This window comes from Trachinotus anak, unplaced genomic scaffold (genome assembly GCF_046630095.1).
Source record: "Trachinotus anak isolate AG129_WGS33_773 ecotype Australia unplaced genomic scaffold, CSIRO_AGI_Tana_v1 ptg000016l, whole genome shotgun sequence".
Classification (NCBI taxonomy): Eukaryota; Metazoa; Chordata; class Actinopteri; order Carangiformes; family Carangidae; genus Trachinotus; species Trachinotus anak.
The window spans coordinates 19275534-19295919 of NW_027273867.1; the positions used below are offsets into that span (position 1 = coordinate 19275534).

The 20386-nt window shown below is 41.1% G+C and overlaps 2 protein-coding genes across 18 annotated transcripts in view; one reads left to right on the forward strand and one right to left on the reverse strand.

Moving 5' to 3' along the window:
- ext1c (exostoses (multiple) 1c) overlaps window positions 1–12381 on the forward strand; it is a 214597-nt gene extending 202216 nt beyond the window's left edge. For all 17 annotated transcript variants that reach the window (XM_071501257.1, XM_071501258.1, XM_071501248.1 and 14 more), the window contains 9 exons: window positions 1137–1244; window positions 3189–3308; window positions 7078–7210; window positions 7756–7874; window positions 8564–8659; window positions 9110–9196; window positions 9313–9473; window positions 11342–11513; window positions 11618–12381. In XM_071501257.1, the coding sequence (XP_071357358.1) occupies window positions 1137–1244; window positions 3189–3308; window positions 7078–7210; window positions 7756–7874; window positions 8564–8659; window positions 9110–9196; window positions 9313–9473; window positions 11342–11513; window positions 11618–11803 (1182 nt within the window). In that variant the 3' untranslated portion in view covers window positions 11804–12381. The remainder of the gene's footprint in view (window positions 1–1136; window positions 1245–3188; window positions 3309–7077; window positions 7211–7755; window positions 7875–8563; window positions 8660–9109; window positions 9197–9312; window positions 9474–11341; window positions 11514–11617) is intronic.
- Window positions 12382–13191: 810 nt separating this feature from the next.
- On the reverse strand, window positions 13192–18127 carry LOC139634661 (mediator of RNA polymerase II transcription subunit 30). The gene is made up of 5 exons (XM_071501273.1): window positions 17944–18127; window positions 17169–17405; window positions 15438–15596; window positions 15135–15224; window positions 13192–14185 (listed from the first exon to the last, which is right to left on the reverse strand). Exons 2-5 carry the CDS (start codon window positions 17391–17393, stop codon window positions 14090–14092), a joined length of 570 nt encoding a protein of 189 aa, XP_071357374.1. The 5' UTR covers window positions 17394–17405; window positions 17944–18127; the 3' UTR covers window positions 13192–14089.
- Window positions 18128–20386: the final 2259 nt, after the last annotated feature.

Consider the following 20386-nt stretch of genomic DNA (forward strand, 5'->3'; position numbering starts at 1 on the left):
GAGTCAGGCAGGCCTTCGGCTGCATTTCAAATTTAGAGGCCTTGGATTATCAGTCTGGGAGTCTTCGTGTGACCTTGTTGTAACCTGTGGCTGTCAGGAACACACACACACACACACACACACACACACACACACATATATACAAGTCCTCCTATTAGCTCGAGTGTCCCTCAGCAGGTCTGTTCTCAGATGAAATGCAGGAGCGTGGAAGCCCCCGGTGGGCCGAAGAGAACGTTTGATCTCCACCATTTTGGCTGCTGCTGCTGTTCTCTGGTGGTTTAATTAGAAAAAAAAAGTGGGGAGAAAAAAAAATAACACCCAGACCTATCAACACTCCAGACCACACTGAGTAGAGAGAGGAAGAGAGCTGGGATGGGATGAGAGTGCAGCGGAGAGAAGTGGAAAAAGGAGTACAGAGAGAGAAACCGATAGATGCACAGAGAGGGGGGAGACCAAAGGAGGGCTCGGAGAGTAAAAAAGTGGAACAACATCAAAAACCTGTCAGTGAATGGGGGGGATAAAGCAACATCAAAAATCTACTTCAATAAAGCGTGATGTCTCCACATATCAACCGGTTCCTTATTCTCCTCACATCCCTGCACATCCCTCTCTCTTTTCCTTCAGTTTACCTGCTTCCCTGCACATGTCCCTCAGTTGTTATTCCTAATTAGTACACATAGTCAGCCCCTGCACCGCTTGCATGTATATGAGTTACTGTCTTCCACAAACCTCCAGGGCTTCCTGGGAAAGGAGAGATAGGAGATATGACTCATTGCAGCCACCCTATAGGGATCTTGCGCGCACATACTCAGCTGTACATACATTTACACACAGGAGCATTGATCATATTATCTGCTCAGCTGGTGATATCACAGTGCCAAGCAGCTGGGACTGAACTCATACAGCCTGTATTATATTCATGCAGCTGTAGTATGTCGGGTTATGTTGTTGACTGCCAGAGAAGCTGAGCTAGAAGTCAAACTGCAGCTGGTCACAGCTTAAGTTATGCATATGGGAATTTTTTTCGTTTGTTCTGCACATTATCACTGTCACTACCTCTCTAAATTCGTGTGTGTGTGTGTGTGTGTGTGTGTGTGTGTGTGTGTGTGTGTGTGTGTGTGTGTGTGTGTGTCCAGGCGGCGTGTATCCCCGTGTTGCTGAGTAACGGTTGGGAGCTGCCATTTTCTGACATCATACAGTGGAACCAGGCTGTCATTGAGGGAGACGAGAGGTTACTGCTGCAGGTAATACGAATACGCATTTTCACACACACACTTACACAAATTGATTTAAACTACTTTTCCCCTAGATTTTATGTCAGTATATACTAGAAAATTATCTTAAAGTTCTAAGCTGAAGGCAGCCAGAAATCGAAAAGGCCGCTTCAGTTCTGATTGACAGATATACCACAACCTGGATGACGAAGAATTTTCACCAACACGCCTAAAGATTGTTTTTCCCTGCCGTTCCCACGTTTAGGGTCAGCTTGCACTGGACAAAGCTCGGAAATGTTACCCCTTATGTTTTCAGGTTGTCTGTTCCACTCTCCTATCTCAGTAACACCTTGAGGGAATTTGTGCAAATTTTGCACAGATTTTGTTGGTCAAAGATCAAAGGTCACTTTAACCTTATGAAACACCTTTTTGGCCATAACTGAAGAATGCAGAAGAATGCTCTAATTATGATACAATTTAACACAAATGTCTAATAGGACAAAATGATGATATATCCAATCAGTCAAAGGTCAACTTCACTGTGACATCATAATGTTCTGCAAAACACTTCTGACCATAATTCAATGCTATAATTAAAGAAGGGAAGAGGAGATTATGATCATATTCATTAAATGTAGTACAGTAGAGATACATACAGGGCACATGGGGAGAGAGAGACAGTATGTCATGCAACAAAGATCCCCCACTGGAATCAAACAGGGGACAGTTATTTTACGCAGATCCAAGGCCAGTAATATCCTCTTTATATCAGTGCTAAGCAAAGAGATCACTTGGTAAATGTAATCATGGACACAGGGAGACATGGACCATGCAGGGCTACAAAGCAGGCATTACCTGTATCAAACAGTGTGGCTACAGGTTGGGGCAATTTGAGATTAAACACCCATAGAGGCCTAAATCCAGCTTCAGTGGAAAAGCACTCATCCTCTGTGTCTCTCTTCCCACACAGACATACACATTCACACAAATAAACACAATGAGCAAGCAAAGCCGGCTCACTCTCAGCTCCAACATTTATCTCTCTCCCTCACACAAATTACATCATGTCTGCTTTGCATCCATGCGCTTCGATCTCGATCAATAGAGGACATGAATTGGCATTCAGCTAATGAACAGGAACAAGCCCAGAGAGCTCGGGCTAGCAGACACATTTTCAAATTAGGGCAGAATTGGATTGAATGTGTTGACCTCATCAGTGGCGTTTCTGCGTACCTGCAAAACTCTCACATTTGAATACACATACAGTGAAACACACACACACAAATATTCACACCGTCCACAATCTGAGGCTAAGGAGTGTGAGGGTTTCACAGAAAGGGCTAAGTGTGGGCAGACACTTTGGACAAACTGAGCACGACATGGTGAAGCTGTCCTCAGATGTGCGTCGGGGAAAGAAAAGGAGAAAGGACAGGGAGAAAGAGGAAGGCGGTTGAAGTAGTGAAATGTAGAGGAAGCGAGGAGTGTGAGGAGAAACTGAGAGGTTAAAGGAACAAGGCAATTTACACAAGAATAAAAAACAAAACACAGAGAAAGCTCTCGAAAATGTGTTAGCTGTGTGAAGACTAAAAGGAGTCAACTGCTCCTGCTTTTCTCAGTCCAACATGGCTTTCTTCCACTTTGATTGAGCTGCTGAGCTTAACATTCTAAGTGATTAAATCAATCTTGGTGATTCACTCAAAACCCTCCAATTTAGTCCTTTGTAATTAATGTCTAATTATCTGAACAACAGGCCTCAAATCAGCTCTATATCAAACGTTTATTTTAGGCAGCCAGATTAAGCAACCACTCAATATAGTTTACGCAGTTTTGATCACTTAAATGCCATTTCCTCCTTTTTCTCTTTTCCAGTCTATTTTAAGAGACATAGTTCCCTTTAAAAAATAGTAAAACTTTGTGTCTTTTTTGACGTATTCTTCTTCTTCTTTATTTTTATCTCTCATCTTTTCTCTTTAGGTGCCGTCCACAGTGAGAGCAGTTGGGAATGAGAGAGTCCTGGCCCTCCGGCAGAGGACCCAGATGTTGTGGGAAGCCTACTTTTCCTCTGTGGACAAGATAGTGCTCACCACGCTGGAGGTCAGTCAGCTTCAACACACTCTGAGTTAAGATCCGGTCACACCAGGAAGTGACACAGTACGATTCATTTTCAGCTTATATCATACTAGACGTGCTGCGTTCACGTTACAGTCCAGACCATAATTATGAGCAACCGAGTCAGCAAAAATGTTTGCCTCTCTCGTAATTGTGAGTGGTGAATTTCTGACAGCTATGATAATTTCCATTTAAGGAAAAGATCTACAGAAAAGTCAAAACCCAACTCTGAAAAAATCTAAGCTAAAATATTAATTCTAGTACAATTGATAAAATGAGCTGGGCACAGAAACACTTCAAGTGAACCCTGCAAGGTAGTAAATTGTGCTACTTACAGTGTGTGAAATTCAAGGCAAACATTTGAGGTACATACCACCTTGGACCATCTGCTAACACTGCTAACAGTGCTAACATGGGAACATGCTAGCACGGTGAAGCAGTCAGAGTAGCTTCCTGGCATTTTGTTTTCAGGATTGTACATTATATAATTCAATGAAGCATTACTGAACAGGGAAAAAGAAATCGAACAACACTTAGCAAGCTTGTTAGCTTGGTTGCTAATGGGACATGTAGTCCAGACCATAAGTAGTCAGACTCAAGGCTACACATGTTTTTGTTCTTCAGGCTCTGAGCTTTAGCACATTGAATTTGAAATAAAATAATGGATACTATGAGTGCGAAGTCTCAGCGTTAATTTGAATAATCAAAGAACTGTTGGAAGATATGGCCCTTTTAACACATAGTGTCCAAATTGCAAGGATTTAAAAGTAAATTCTTGCAGCTAAATGTTTTTTGGGCAGTTCTGTGTCCTTTCAGTGTTAGTTCATTCACACAAGGAGCTCACATGTGGCTCAGAGCTGACTGAGAGTTAAGAGTTTCCATTTAGATTGAGTTGAATCTTTCCGTCAATATTAGGAGTGAAGAGGTGACCTTGCAAGTGAAGAAGATAATAATGAAGCTAAATAAAGCAAAAATCTACCAGATATCAAAGGTAGTTGGTTCAAAATCTATGTCCTGGTAGACTGAGGAGTACAAGTATTGCGGTTAAGCAGAAAATCATTTGCATAGTGAAGAAAACCCCCATTATGACTGCACAGCAAGTGAAAAATGGTCTCCAGGATGTAGGCGAACATGTTTCCTTGTCAACAAAAATCAAGAGAAGACTTCCTGACCATGACCTCAGAGGATCCACCACAATATCCAAACCCTTGGTAAGCCTCAACAGACAGAAAGGGCAGGCTGCAGTTCACAAAAACACACAAAAAGAAACCAGTAGAGCTCTGGAACATTTTTTCTACTGATTGATGAAAAAACTCTACCTCTATCAAAATGATGGAAAGAAGAAAGTATGGCAAACATGGTGGTACATTTACTGATGATTTCACTGCTGATGGAAGCAGCAGGATGAATGCAGAGGTATACAGGAGCATTCTCTGCTCAGATTCAGCCAAATGCATCACTGGATGACATTTCATCATTCAGCAGAACAACAATCCTTAACATACGGCCAAAGCAACCAAAGAACTTTTCATCTGGATGAGTCAGTCACTTGATCTCAATTCAACTGAGCTGCATCCACTTGATGAAGACCAGACTAACCAGGCAGAGAGACCCCACAGCAAAGGAAAGTGGCTGCAATGAAGGCCTGGGGGAGCATCACCAGATAAGAAACAAAGCATCTCCTGATGTCTAAGACTTCAGACAGTCATTGACTGTAAAGGATTTTCCACAAAATATTAAATATGATGACTTTGTTTGACTTCATGTGTATCTGTTCAATTACTTTTGAATCCCTAAACACTATAAGCAAAAAGGAGTATATCTCCCACACTGTTCTTTCTATATTCATGTAAACCTACTCAAATTAAAGCTGAGGCTTGGCACTTTAAAGTAGTATCCACTATTTTAATGTTCTGAAGCTCAGAGCCTGATGAAGAAAAAATGTGTCACTGTCCAGATACTTACAAAGTGTAATTCACATAGTTTGTTCAGAAGACGTATTTGTACCATTGATTCCTCATAGCTTTCTAAATACCATTCCTCTTCTGTCGAGCAGTTTATGCTGTGACAATAGCAGGGATAGTGGGTAAGCTACAATAGCTTCTTTCATTTCAGACTATCTGGCTCTCCGTTCCCACCAAGGTCAGCACCTTTAGGTTTGCTATTGGTCAAACATTTGCTTGTTCATAAAATCTGAACTCATTGGGAAAAATTCCATTGGAATGAATTGATTTTGCTGCACAATGTAGTGGTTTTAAATGCTGGTGAAAATAACAAGTAATACAACTCTTAACTTTGACCCTGAGTGCCGCCACAAGGACTTCTGTCTAGCTCCCACATATACTTATGGGTGATGTTGCTTTTGGCTGCATCATGTGGACGAGAAACCTAATTGAAATGTTCTATAACATTGAATACTCAGCATTTTCACCACCATACAATTCTGTTCAGGAATGCGCAGCGCCCTACCCATTCCAGTGAAAACATCTAGAAAAAGGAAGCCACTGCTGTAAACAGTTTTCTCTTGAGCACACACAACCATAGTTGCTACCTTCCTGCAGTTTACCCCCTGTGTGCTGTCATCAGTCTCCTTTCAAAAAGTCTTTCCAACACGGTTCAAACCAACCTTCTATCATTATGATTATGGGGTTGGATCCTTGCGCCATGCTCTACCTTTCTTCTCCTTTACTACCTCACCTCTGTTTTGAACTGTAGGTCTAGTGAAGATTTTCAAAGCAGTCCACATCCGATCTGCCTCAAGTCTCAGAGAAATCCCCTGATGTATAGAAATGATATATCATTACATTGCAAATATCAGTCTCAACCTGCCAGCCTCTGCCTCACTGCTCACTATCGTCGCACTGTGAGAAATGTTTCTTTTTCAATGCTACAGGTCAGGTTTCATCTTTGAAAGAGTCATTGCAATATTCAGAAGAAACTGAGAACTCCTTGGATTTATTTTCCCTGATTTTTCACAGGTGTAGCGTCCAGTTTAGCTCATTCTCTGTTCAGCTTTTGTTTTACCTCTCTTTCTTTGATCAAGCTGAAAAGAAATGTACTCCGAAGTTATCTGCTCCAGTTAAGAGAAAGTCATTTGAAGGTTAGCCCGAGGGTTAGACATTACATGAAAAGAAATAACCTCCTTACATGAGCAGTTTTTGTGCACACTGCCAATGTCAATTTTATCACATGAAAAATGTGGGGAAACAATATATTTAACCCCAGTGCAATCTGAAGAAATCACACAGTGAGTGGTAGGCTTTGCACCCTGATGTTTATAAATGCAAGTCTGGCAGCCCCTGGTGTATTTGCTGCTGGGGATTTGTGCTAGAGATAATAAAGAAGGTTCTGGAGGTTGGTGATAAGCTGCTTATATACATACAGCATGTAGAGGGGAACCTCTACCCATGGGAGCCAGCTGTGCAGTCAGCCTGAGGTCAGTGAGGCACAGGGCTGTCGAGTGGATGCTGGTGTTGCTGCTGCATGGACACCTCCTGTTGGTGTAAAATGGGAAGTACACAGGGCATATCATGAGGGATTGCCATAATATGCAAACACAAGTGTGTCTGGACTTGAATTGCAGTGGCGTTTACATTAAGCTCTGAGACTCTCATCCACCGGCTTAGAGGGGGAAAAAGAATGTAGTGCAGGCTTATAGTAGATGAGCACAACAGCTAATTCACTGTGTTCTCACTGCTTCTCATGTTGCAGCTCAGATCCAACCTCATCCATTTTTTTCTGTCTCTCTCTCCAGATCATTAAGGACCGTGTGTTTTCTCACATATCGAGGAACAAGTACATGTGGAACTCCCTGCCAGGAGGTCTGCTGGTCCTGCCAGAGTACTCGACTCACCTCGCACATTTCCCTTTCTACTACCTGGGTTTAGGTAAGTGCACACACTTGATTCAAATGAGTCTGCTCAGCATGCAAATCTTGATTGTACATTTAAAATGGTGATGAGACTCTTATGTCAGAGCCGTGGTGGTAGACATGAAGTCCTCATCTGGATAGGCTTTAATTTTGTAAATGCTACAAATAAGGTTTGTTATTTCTAACGATTGAAAGCCCCTCTGCGTATTTTTATATATATAATATTTCATATTATTCTGATGGCAGATGTCCTTTTTGGGGTAAATTTGGGAATTTTTTGGGACAATCCTGGTGAATTGTGTTGCAGTTTATATGTTGCTTTCAGCAGCATTTTTATACTTCTCTCTACCACGGTGTATTTTTTTGATATCAGCACTGGAGGGTGCCAGAAATGTAAATTTTCAAAATATACACATAATGGCTTTAAATAGTTTTGATGATCCTTGAGGGGCTAATACAAATATCCTAATAAATATTCAATATTTATTAAAGGTAATAAATTCCCCCTTATTCTCATATTATTATACTCTCATATTATTCTTTTGTGACCTTATTCTTCAGGTGTCAGTCCAGGTCAGGAGTTCACGGCTGTCATACATGCTGTCTCCCCATTGGTCTCCCAGTCTCAGCCAATCATGAAGCTGCTTCAGGTGGTCTCCAAGTCTAAGTACTGCTCGCAGGTAAATAATATTAAAAACATACGTAATGTAACCACAAAGGGAAACTCTTAACCTGTTACCAGACACCCAGATGTTTGTCCACAGGGCTGAAAATATTTTTGATTACAGTCATACCCCTGGTCTTTTCCGAGAGGCAACTCTTTAAATTTTCTTTTAACCAAAAGGTCTGGATGACTATAAGAGATAATGGACCAAAATTACAGAGGCACAAACACAATAGAAATTTTATTTTTCCACCTTGCATAAAATCCATGAATATAAGGCCTGTAGTTGCATTTTTGTGTGGAAAGCTCCTTGGAGCCATAGTTACAGGACTGAACCAATTCTGCGTCAACACCTGTTGCAGTGATATGTGATGAAATACTTTGCACAGATAGAATCAGGAGACTTGGAGCTTTCAAACAGTATATAATTTATCCAGTGTAGACCACAACACACCTAAAGTAGCACTACCAAGGCCAAAGTGTCCCGTGGGTGGGGTGGTGTATTTTAAAAGGTGAAAACACTGTTTCAGTACACATTTAGTCATCCACACTAAAGCTTTACCAGTGATCTTAACACAGTATTTTGATGATGAAGCATACCTCTGCCAGCCCTCCTGCTTGATTGATGTCAGCAGTTATTTCTGATCAATCTAACACATCTATCTCTGTGTGTGTTATGTAACCCCCCCCCACACGCTGTTGCAGATCATCATTCTCTGGAACAGCGAGAAGCCGCCACCCGGTAGGAGCAAATGGCCTCCCATGCCCGTCCCCCTCACTGTGACAGACGGCAGGAGGAAGGTGAGGCCCAACACCACTCACATCTCACACTGAAGCCCGCTCTGACGTCTGAGTGACAAACTGTCAGTCGCTCAGTTTGTTTTATCTGTCTCTATTTCTTTCTCGCTGTATCTGTTACTGTTCCACTGGTCCTTGCCTTTGATGTCTATTTCTCTCTGTCTCCTCTTCCTGTCCATGTATATCTGACATGTCCACCGATCCGTGTGGTGTCTGTTTTCATAAATATCACTTATTCTCATCCTTTCTTCTCCGTCTCCCTCTCACTATCTGTCTTTTTCTCCCCTTCCCAAGTCAAAATCTGGAGTGATTCTCACCCATCTCACTCAGTCAACATGATTTACTGTCACATGATCATCTCTCAGTCATTCTCATCATCTCTTAAAGCACATGGCTGACAACACTCAGCCTACAGTACCAGAACTAAGATTTATCACTGTATTTCGCTCTCAGACTACCAGTCGGTTCCTACCTCACGTTGCCATAGAGACAGAAGCAGTGCTGAGTCTGGACGAGGATACGGTCCTGCTGACCAGCGAGGTATGCGTCACTGTGTTTAGTAAAGCACACACACATCAAAAAAAAAAGAAAAAAAAAAATCAATATTCCTGAAAAAGTTGCAGCAGTCTCTAAGTGTTTCATGACTGTACTTATAGGTGAACTTTGCCTTCTTGGTGTGGCGGAGCTTCCCTGAGCGGATCGTGGGCTACCCTCCCAGGAGCCACTTCTGGGATCCCTTGAAGCGTGCCTGGGGCTACACCTCTAAATGGACCAACGACTACTCCATCGTCCTGACCGGGGCTGCCTTCTACCACAGGTACACCTACACTGTTGAAATCATTCCGTATTTCAGTTCACATGCTTTTTTTCTTAAATGTTCACATTTAACAAACACTGGACTATAAGGTTCATTTTTTGCCTCTAATATGCTTTCATTGTTGACTTATAGCAAGCACACAAGCATACACTGTGCACATACCTAAATTTAGACACTGATTATGCATCTCAGATCAAAACAGACTGCCTTTCAGAGAGCTTTGCTGGGTGCGTAATGACATGAATATCAACCTGAAAAGAAATAAGGAATAAGAAGTAAATAGGATCAAGGATAATTATGCGAGAGGAAAAGAAGAGGGTGAATTACTTCCAGCAGTTTCACAGACAGGGTGCTTTAAAAGCTGTTAAAACCTTGTGACATTTTCAGACAATGTGGTCATTTTTATCAGCAGTTTCAGTGAAAACACTTTTTTTTCACGCTAATTAGAATCTTTACAGCCCATTGGTCAGGCCCAATGATATTTTTAAGACTCATCAGCATTACCTCAAATGCCCTTTTTCACCACTTAAACAGAGAAATAACAATGAGTAGTCAAGTGAGTTCATTGATCATTGCGGGAACTACAATTTGGTCTTTTACATGCAAAATGAGTCAGTGACAGCACGCCCTAAAATGGCACTCAAATCTTCAAGTCTTGAAAGCTGAGGGAATAGAAAACATATGCATTGTACCACAGGGGTTTGGTTTGTTGTGCACTATAAATATCAAATCCCACTGGCGGTGAAATGGTTAAACTGTCCCAGATACATATCATCAACATGCATCACACCATGTACCCTTTCCTGCAGACGTTTCCATGCCTGTTACCATAAAGGTGCTGGTCGCCTGACCTCCACCTGTGATAAATTATGCAGAGATCCCTTTTTTCTCTATGATGGCGTTTTTATTTTAGGTGTTTAGCAGATGTGCTTGTCTAAAGAGATTTATTGTACCGTCATTGCAAGTGCAGGAGCCTAAATTTGTAATTAAACACTAATAATAGTGAGACAGAACATCAGGTTTTGCAAACTGGCGACAGATGTGTCAAAATAATCCTGCAAGAGAAATAACAGCATAATGGGTGGCAAGGTGAGAAAACAGCAGCTTATGAATTCGTCAAACCCTATTTTGTAAACACATTTCAGTCATTTCTTCTTTTTATACGTATTTACTGAAGGATGATTTTATAAGACATTTGGTTGTCGCCTGAAAAGTCCAGTGATGCGGTAGGTAATTGATTTTTAAATTGGTGCCAAGAAGCCTTTTCCAAACTAAATGTGATAGATAACGTGTATTGATTTTAGACGCCATCGCCCCACCTCTGGCAAAACTGTATCAGTGTTAAAGGAGGTATAACACAGGCACTATAATAGACAATAAGTTAACCTTTGACAGTAATATCAACGTGAAAAAAAAAAGCTTCTTTTGTGTTTGAGAAAGCTGAAAGTTTCAGGGTTTTGATGTCACTACAAAACCTTTATTGAATCGGTGCCTACACTTTTATTGGTGGGTTTTCTTCCCTTGTTGTTGTTAAACAGGAAAATGTGCTAAAAAGGCTGGTAAATGTCTGCAGCAAAAATCAATGATACTCTACTCAACAGAAAAGTCTGTTTGTTGTGTATAACAAGTAGTTGTCAGGAAGGCAGCAGATTTTATTTCTTACCCAGAATTTCTGACATCAGCAGCTGTGGGAATCGAACATGTGATCTTTGTGTTTGTTATAAAAAGTGATTTCTAATGAATGCCACCTTTATCTCTGAAGTACCTTAACCTGTTTGCTGTCATTGAGAATATCCTGAATGCAAATGCCCTATCCACTTTTTCATATTTTAATAAAAGTGCACTCAACACTTCTACCTGTCCCACAGGTATTATCACTACCTGTTCTCCCACTACCTGCCCCAGTCTCTGCGGACTCTGGTGGACCGCACCTCCAACTGTGAGGACATCCTGATGAACTTCCTGGTCTCTGCTGTAACTCACCTGCCACCAATCAAAGTGGCTCAGAGGAAGCAGTACAAAGAGTTGCCCAGTCCGCAGGTAGGTGACCAACTGTCTTATTCACTTTAGTCTGTGGATGCCGTTTACGCAAACATCAGGACAGGGCCGGATGTTTAATTAAGGTGTCTTGTTTTTCCTCCCAGGGTACGAAGAGCGTCCCCTGGGCCAACCCGGAGCACTTCAACCAGCGGCAGGAGTGTGTAAACACCTTCGCCAACTGGTTTGGCTACATGCCTCTGGTTCACTCTCAGTTCCGCTTGGACCCTGTGCTCTTCAAAGATCAAGTGTCCGTCCTCCGCAAGAAGTACAAAGACCTGGAGAGGGCGTGAACTTGACAGAAAGGCTGGGGAGCATGGGAGGTCTGGTCTAGTGGCCTTTTGGACAGACAATTGGACCAGTCACTGGTGGAGAGTCAAGATGCGGCATTCAAGGACTGTCTGGGATGTGGACAAAATGATCAGTTTGCATTATGGACAAAGTACAATCATCAGACAGACCCTGGTGGACTGTTCTGGACGATATACGTATAAATATGAAGAGAAAAATTTGAAAGGAGCTTCAAATGATTCTCCCACCTCCATGATTCTGGTGGGACAACAGAGGAGGAAATTCAAGGCCTTGGAAGAGTCCCTGGAATTGGGCCTGTCACTGAGAAAGGACAATCTCTATTGGACAGCAAATAAAGGAACATGTGTGAACACTTCTGATGTCAGTGCTATTGTCGTGAGAACAGGACAGGAATAGCCATCTCATGCCAGAAGCACCCAAGGGACTGGTACTGGTGCCATGCACTCCGGCTGTCAATGTGTGTCTCAACGTTACCGTGCAGGGACTGTTGCCAAGGAAACAGATCATTTCACATCAAAATGCTAACTGTAAAACCAATAAAATGATTTGTAAATGCAAACTCTGTCATGCAGGCCATTCAAGTTTTTCCCTCCTTACTTAGCAAACACTCTCTAGTAAAAGAAGCCCAGGACATATTTTCAACAGACATGAAGGAAACAAGCTAAAAATAAAGTAACTGGCCACATTTGTGTACTAGGAAAGCAAAAGGGAGTGAATTTTTAGCAATTTGTTTAAAAAATGACCTTTCTGCTATCAGAGTCAACATTATTGCAAATTCATTTTCTGTTGATTGACTGATAATTTCAATTTTACTTCCAACTAAGCGTTCTACTACGTCTATATTTCATCAACAATTAACATGTGCCCAGGTCAGTAAACACATGCAGCACTTTCCTATCCGATGGGTACACATCATTTGCGGCATGTAGCATGCCCTTGCCTGCACTTTTAAAATGCTGGGATTGTTTTTCTTCTAGCAAATTCAGTGGAGAAACCTTTCTGGGCAGAGTAAATTATTCTAAATATAATTACAGCAATGAAAATCCCTGTATTACATGTAAGCTGTGTTTGTGACTCTGGGATTCTCATGGGTCTTTGATGCCTTGTTGTAGTGTAGGAGCACTACATAGATAATCTGCTGGTGTGTAAAGAAAAGATGAATACAAAGGGTCAGGGTCAGAATATGCATCATTATGTGGAGGTGGATATGCCTTGATGTACTTATGCATCATCTCAATTGTGAAGGAGAACACGCATTCCCACATCGGCCCTCAGGGCTGGAATTACCACAATGAGGCGCATCGTGCAAAGTCTGAGTATGCCAGTCCTGTATTTAGAAGCAGGACATTAAAGTATATATATTCAGAAATTTAGCTTAAAATGTTTATTTTATACAAAACAAAATGGAGCCAGTAGGCCTACCTCTTGTCCAACAGTTTACAAAAATAAATTCACAGGCAAGCAAGCCTCAACACCCTCAGGGTAAACAGGTGTGCCGTCTAGCACTCAAGAAGCTAATCTCATTAAGCACATGCACACACACACACACACACACACTTATGTACAAAGCACCTGAGACACAATAGCTGCCAAGGGGCTAATTTGAATTCTGAACCATAGTGTTTTTACAACCGGCAGAGTATAATAAGGGCGATTGTTCCTATTGTAAACACAGTTGTCAGATCAGCTGCTGTGCTTTCTGCAAGAATTACCTGCAGTGAATTCAAGTCTGTCTGGTGTTGAGTCAGCACCTGGGGGCAAAACACCGTGGATATAGTGTTTTAAGAAAACGTTTTTGTTTTTTTTTTTACCTGAGGCAATACAGGTTTCAACTCATTATTTTAAAAGTATGAAAACAAAGGTCCATAACTTATTTGAATAAACACAGCGTGACAAAGTAACAGTTATAGAGCACTTAGAAATCACAAAATAGGCTGTCAGCTGCTCTGTACAAAAAAAGGGAACAATTCTTTGTGTTGGAGTGTAACATGTTGAAACAAGCTTATCATTTTAGCCTTATCCTATCTCATTACTAGTTTTCCCCTCAACAGCTTCAAAAGAAACAGATAATCAACCACAGAAGATGCTGTCAGTTTTGGTGACGAAGTGCCAACACGAAGGAGGTGCATCTAAGTGAAAAGTCCCACATCCAAAATCCAACAGAAACTCCCTTATTTCACCCGGTGTTTACCATGATGCAGTCAGTACGCCTGTGGCAGGATTCGTCTCTTTAAAAAAAACAAAACAGTTGATCCAATGAGGAGTAATCATTTCCTGAGCGTCAGCATGGCATTGACGTCCCACAGCAGGTTCCTCATCTGATCCATCAGAACCTTCATCTCCTGGTTCTTCTGACGGACCTTCTGCAGGTGAAACACAAGATATATGACATTCATTAGTCAAACGCTTTAGAGTGCATGGGCCACAGCTTTAGCATTTTACCATCCATCCACTCTTAAGTAATCAGGACAGAACCTAGTTTACTCACTGTAAACAGAGTTTGCTGGAGGATCTTGGGGAGTAAATAAGTTACTTTTAACTGGCTTGGTTTTGCTGATGTTGGTAAAACAAACAAGCTTCCCTGCCTCAGGTAAAATTTTCCTCTATTTTGCTACTGGGGGCCTGGCAGTAAGTTCCTGACTTGCCTGAAAACTTGATCCCACTAGAATATTAAGTCTAATGTTTACAAAAACAAAACAACAAAAAAAGAAAAACAACACCCTAATTTTGTATATTTACCTAAGCTGCAAATGATGTTGGATTTTTGCATTTCCCCCAAAGCACCAAGCAGCCACCTAGGCCTATGTCAGTACTGCCACCTAGGGGCTTTTACAGGGGTTTTTTTTTTTTTTTTTTTTTTTTTTTTTAATATTAAGTCTTGCTAAGATAAGTACAGCTGACTATCACTGTTCCCTTATTTATTATATAAACCTTTTCCATCTTGATAAAAATATGTGGAATGGGTATTTTTTTAAAGCCTGTTTTGAATTTTAATATCAAAACAAATGTCAACCTGAGCTGAAAGGTTTTAATATTTCACCACCACAGACGTACTGGTGTCATTGAGGGACCTTTATTCTGTGCTCGATTCAGTAGCTCTTAAAATGTCTGGGATTTCAAGGAATATACCACTGATATAAAAGAAAAAAAAAAACTGCTGAAAAATTATGGACTGTTCTATAACTGCTCTTCTGACTGCACATAAGATGGGATGTGACACCACCTTGATGTGAAAAAAATGATATATTAAATATATAGCAAACACAGATAATTAACTACCACTTAGGATTATTTCTTTAGACAGAAACACACCTCTAGAACTTCTTTTCTCTCCTGGTTGACAGCAGAACTGCAGGGCTCCACTCTGACAGAAACCAGCTCCTCTCCAGCATATGGCACAAGCTGAGGAGATAGAAGACATACAAAGAGGTTTTAAAGAAAGCTCTTCTTCTCTTCCTTTGTAAGAATACACTGATAAATGTATGCTCAATGAAGCCCAGATAAAAAGACAGTCCATTTTCAGCAAAAGTCTCCTCTTCAGCGTTATATTACATGGTCATCGCAGTTTTTAAATTAAACTGATATCTAAGCAGAAATTAAGAGCTTCTTCCTAACCTCTGCCGGCCCCTCCTGCAGGTCAGAGGTCATCTCCACACAGCGTTCGTAGAGAAGCCGAAGCTTTCGGAAGAGCAGGGCGAGCTGCCGTAGGTGTTCCTGGAGCTTTCCAAAGCGGTCCTGGTACATCGCCTGGCTCTGAGTCACACCATTAGGAAGCTACATCAAAGACACAAAGACGTCTCTGATCAGTTAAAACATTGTTTACATTTTTGGTTTAGATGGTTGTACAATGTCCAGATAAAGAGTAGTTGCTGGTAAAGTTCTTGGTCAGACAAACTTGGACTGTCTTGGTCAGACAAACAGGAGTCACATATCGTCACTTTCATTGATTGAAAATGAAATGTAGGTTGAGCTGCAACGAGCGAATAACTCAACAACTGTCTGGTATTGATGGCCAAGAGTTCACAACCCAACTCTGCCGTAGAGAGATGAGTTGCACTTTAAAATTTTTAAAATGCCATTTGGAAGTACTTAGTATTTTGGTCTGTCGATGGCAAAATTGTGGAAACCTTGAGTTGTATGCAAGCAACATCAGTTACAGTTAGCCTAGCCTATCATTCCAGCTCTAGCAACCTGAGCGGACGTCTCAAAAAGTATGCACCTACATGAGCACCTATACTAGTGGTATTGGTTTGCCCTCTTATGGACATAATACACAAAAATAAATATTTGAATGGTTTGAACCCATGTCATTTTTGTCCAATTTGAACAACACTAGACATATGTATACTGTAATGTAAAAGTTGATACTGTAAAACACTATCTGGAATTTTCCCCTCTCCTTGGTTTTTGCAGTATGTGAGATATTAGCATGTGGACGTTGATCTATCGAGCCTGGGTAAAGTCTGAGTTTTCAGCTCAGAAAAAAAAACTCACTCAGTTTGAAGGACAAGGACAAGCTGGAAGAGGTCAGTGATAAACTGAGAAACACAGCGAGAGACAATTAGAGACACAAGTCAGGTGGAGGTAGACGGATGAGTGAGACAGATGCTGACAAGCATGCCAAGCAGATACACCAGAAAGGAAGACAGGACAAATGCAGACTGACAGAGGATAGAGGAACCTTGTAAGCTCGAAAAGCATCAGCGATTCAGTTAATGTCCACACACACCTGAGACACTAAAACACACTTTCTCACTTTCCCATTTTTCTATTAGTAACTACTGCAAGATATCTCAGAAAACTAATTACGATATTCTGTGCACAAAAATTGTGATCTATCATGACAGTGAAGAATTTTAATTGTAATTTTAATATTCTGTTCTGGCCTATTCTGTGTAGATAGAAGTAGACAAAACTAGTATTAACTAGTTAGTCAACTATATTATAACCTGAATACCAAACATTTGAAGTTTGCAGTTTATCTGTTGGCACAATTTGATACTATTATAACATAAAAAATGATTCTCGTATTTTTTCAAGTTTGTTGTTAACAAAAATGAAGCAACTGCAAAACAACACCTTAGGCTCTAGGAATTTACAGCTTGCATTTTGTAAAAATATTTATACTTATCATTTAATTTTAACTGAACATGAATTAAAAGTCTTGGAGGTGTTCAGAATCCATGGTTTGAACATCAATACTTTCAAGTAAACTCATCAGTAGTAGTAGTAAAGTCATTAGCAGAATACTGATGAGGACTGTGTGATACAGTTGTAAGCTTCAGAACAAGAGATATAGTATCTACAGCTAGCTGACAGTGCAAGACACACAGCAATGTCCATTACTTGCGTGGCTCGTGTGATCTGGAAGATCTCCATCGTGCGAGTAACAATGTCCTGGACGGTCTCCTGACCAATCCGACAGAGGAACACTGGGGAGATCTCTCTCAGGGCTCCCTGGGGGGGCATGGGCTGCTGACCTTGGGCTGAGGCAGCACTGGGGGGTAGGTGGGGCTGCTGCTGAGAGGGCATCCCTGCCATACCCGGCTTCTGGGGTAAGGAAGCTGCCATCACTACACAAATCTGTGGGAAAGGGATGTGATTGAATATATAAAGGTAATAGCTTGATAAAGAGCATAAACATGTTGTGACCCCCCACAACTCCAAACTCACAACTACAACAGAAAAAGTTCAATATTTCTCTCAGAAATGTATTGAGGTAGAAAATAAAAAATACCTCAAATTTGTACTTGAGTACGCCATAGGAATATCTAAGAAGCATAGTACTTGAATAAATGTACTTAGTTACATTCCACCACTGTTAACCACCTTAGCCACTCAGAATAAACTGAAAGAGTTTAAAACCATAATATTATTTAAGATGTACGTCCCATAAGCTGTACTTGTTGACAAAAGCCACACGGCCAAAACGTGTATTCTTGCAAGCACTAAACGCACAAAAAGGTACTCAAGGAACAGCGTTTTGAATGACAGAGAGACAGAGGCTAATCCTTGTAGCTAACCAGGCTAACCTAAACAATAAAGAACCGTACAGAGGCAAGCTAGGTGGTTAGCCTCTAGCTAGCTAACTACGTAGCGGCGAGTGCGGAAAAGGACTTACCTAATCCAACACCGTGCTTTGCCTGGACGCAGATATCTCCGGCTTGGTCTAGCAGTTGCGAAAAATAAGCTTCGCTTCTCTATTATTTTAAATAATACATATTGAGACCTTTCCGCCGATATGTTTCCAGAAAGCTTAGCGCGTTGTTGTCGTGACGTCACTTCCTGGCAGAGAAAGACACATGTCGCACCACCAGGTGGAGACTGTAGTTTTTGAGTAGGCTGCAGGCTACTCAAAGGTGCTCACAGGGATGTCTCAAGCCTACATATTTTACTGTTTTATCAATATTGTCCATGCACTTGATGTGTAAGAGCATTTTAATGTTGTAGATGGTCTAGGTGAAGCTAACTTTCACTACTACCTGTAGTAGTAGTTTAATTTTAACAGATAAATCTTAAGCTGTAAAGTACTAGATAAATATAGTTGAGTAAAAGTATACAGGAGTACAACAGCATCCAAGTTAAAAGCACAATAATTGATTAAATGAACTTAGTTACATTCCATAGTCCCCTTTATACTACATTTTAAGATGTCATAACATAAAATATACCTGAAAGCAATAGCATAAAATGTATTCTTCATTTATTTATTCATGATATTATTATTAGGGTATATTGTACATGAAATGAGAAATACAGAGCAACATTGGGTGTGGCTGTTAGTGGTCAGCGAGAGTAGAACTCTGCAATTCTGCAAATACTGTTTGTTCAGTGTAGTCAGTGCTATACAGCAGTACACAATGCAGTTTTACTCAAACACCACTGCTCTATCAAGGTATCTTTACATAGAACCAAAAATAGCATGCAATAATAGACGTTTGGTGTTAAATGAGATTGTATGAGTGAGACTTGTTTGCCTTTCAGTGAAGCCAGACCAATTAGACTCAGGGATGGCAAATCATTTGTCATTTATATGTTCAGCTGCTTTCTTTATTTGTTCAATCATTGTAGCTGGCTTTTTCCGTTGCTTACATAAGATCAAAGGTTGCCTTTATTGTGATGGCCAGAAGTATTAAGGAAGTGCATTTTGTTTTTTTCATGTGGTGTGGTTTAGTGATTAAAAGGGCCTTTGTGGACATTAACAGAGAGTAAAATGACCACGTAGGGATCAGCATCTGATAAAACTGAAAGAAGGTCATGTTTTAGGGGTTATTTTTTAGCTTTTAGGTTTTTTATCTCTATGTGTCCAAGAAAATAAAATATTAGTATTTCAGTGTCATCCAAATGCAAATTCAGCAGTTTGCTGAGCTATTTCACTCCATCTGAGTGGAAATGATAGTGGACTTCAGGAAGAGCCCAGCCCCACCCACCCCCATCACCCTGTGCGACTCCCCCATGGCTACTGTGGAGCATTTCCGCTTCTTGGGTACCACCATCACAGAGGATCTCAAATGGGAGCTGAACATCAGCTCCCTCATCAAAAAAGCTCAGCAGAGGATGTATTTCCTGAGGCAGTTGAAGAAGTTCAACCTGCCAAGGACTATGATGGTGAACTTCTACACCTCCATCATTGAGTCCATCCTCACCTCCTCCATCACCATCTGGTACGCTGCTGCCACGGAGAGGGACAATAACAGACTGCAGCGTATCATCCACTCTGCTGAGAAGGTGATTGGCTGCAATCTTCCATCCCTCCAGGACCTGTACGCCTTAAGGACTTTGAGGCGTGCAGGGAAGATTGTAGCTGACCCCTCCCACCCTGGACACAAACTCTTTGAGTCACTCCCCTCTGACAGGAGGCTGCGGTCCTTCAGGACCAAAACCTCTCGCCACAAAAATAGCTTCTTCCCATCTGCTATTAGCCTCATCAACAAGGCTAGAGAGCCCCACTGTTGCTGATCCCCCTGATCCTCAATTGCACCAATCACCAGAAAAAAATCCTCGTATGTGAAAACATACTTGGCAATAAAACTGATTCTGATTCTGATTCTGATTCTGATCTGTTCTGTGTCACAACAATATGTCGTTTGTATCCTGTTTTAACTCTGAGCTGATCAGTTTGTATTCTATTCTGTTCTCACCTGCTCCCCGCTCTCTCCACAAACAGTCTACTTCACTGTTTTCATAGTTTAACTTTGGTTAATGAACCTTTTAAGAACGAAAATCTGTATCTCTGCATTCAGTGTTTTCACCTTCAGAAGCAGCACATTCCTGAGGAATTTGGCACCGTTCAGAAAATGGATCCTTCATCAGTTAACGACTGCACGAATGCTTTAATTTGCGTCATTCATGCTTCATTGATTGTTCAGTGTTGGACAATGTACTCAGAGGTTAGGCAATTTGGAGTACATATGAACGTGATTATCGTCTGAGGATCAAATGAAATGTGTACTGGACTCCTCCTCCTCCTTCTAACGCATTCTCTCATTTTTATGGTTGAATTCCATGCACCTGCCAAGGCAGTAAAACATTACTTAATGCAATCCGTTAATCCCACCAGATAA

What these genes read in the sequence shown, in the direction of transcription:
- LOC139634661 (XM_071501273.1), bottom strand. Translation starts at nt 17,393, where the DNA reads ATGGCAGCTTCCTTACCCCAGAAGCCGGGTATGGCAGGGATGCCCTCT. An exon ending in TGCAGGAGGGGCCGGCAGAG is followed by an intron (nt 15,225 to 15,437) that starts GTTAGGAAGAAG and finishes CTATCTCCTCAG; the next exon opens with CTTGTGCCATATGCTGGAGA. An exon ending in AGAGAAAAGAAGTTCTAGAG is followed by an intron (nt 14,186 to 15,134) that starts GTGTGTTTCTGT and finishes TTTCACCTGCAG; the next exon opens with AAGGTCCGTCAGAAGAACCA.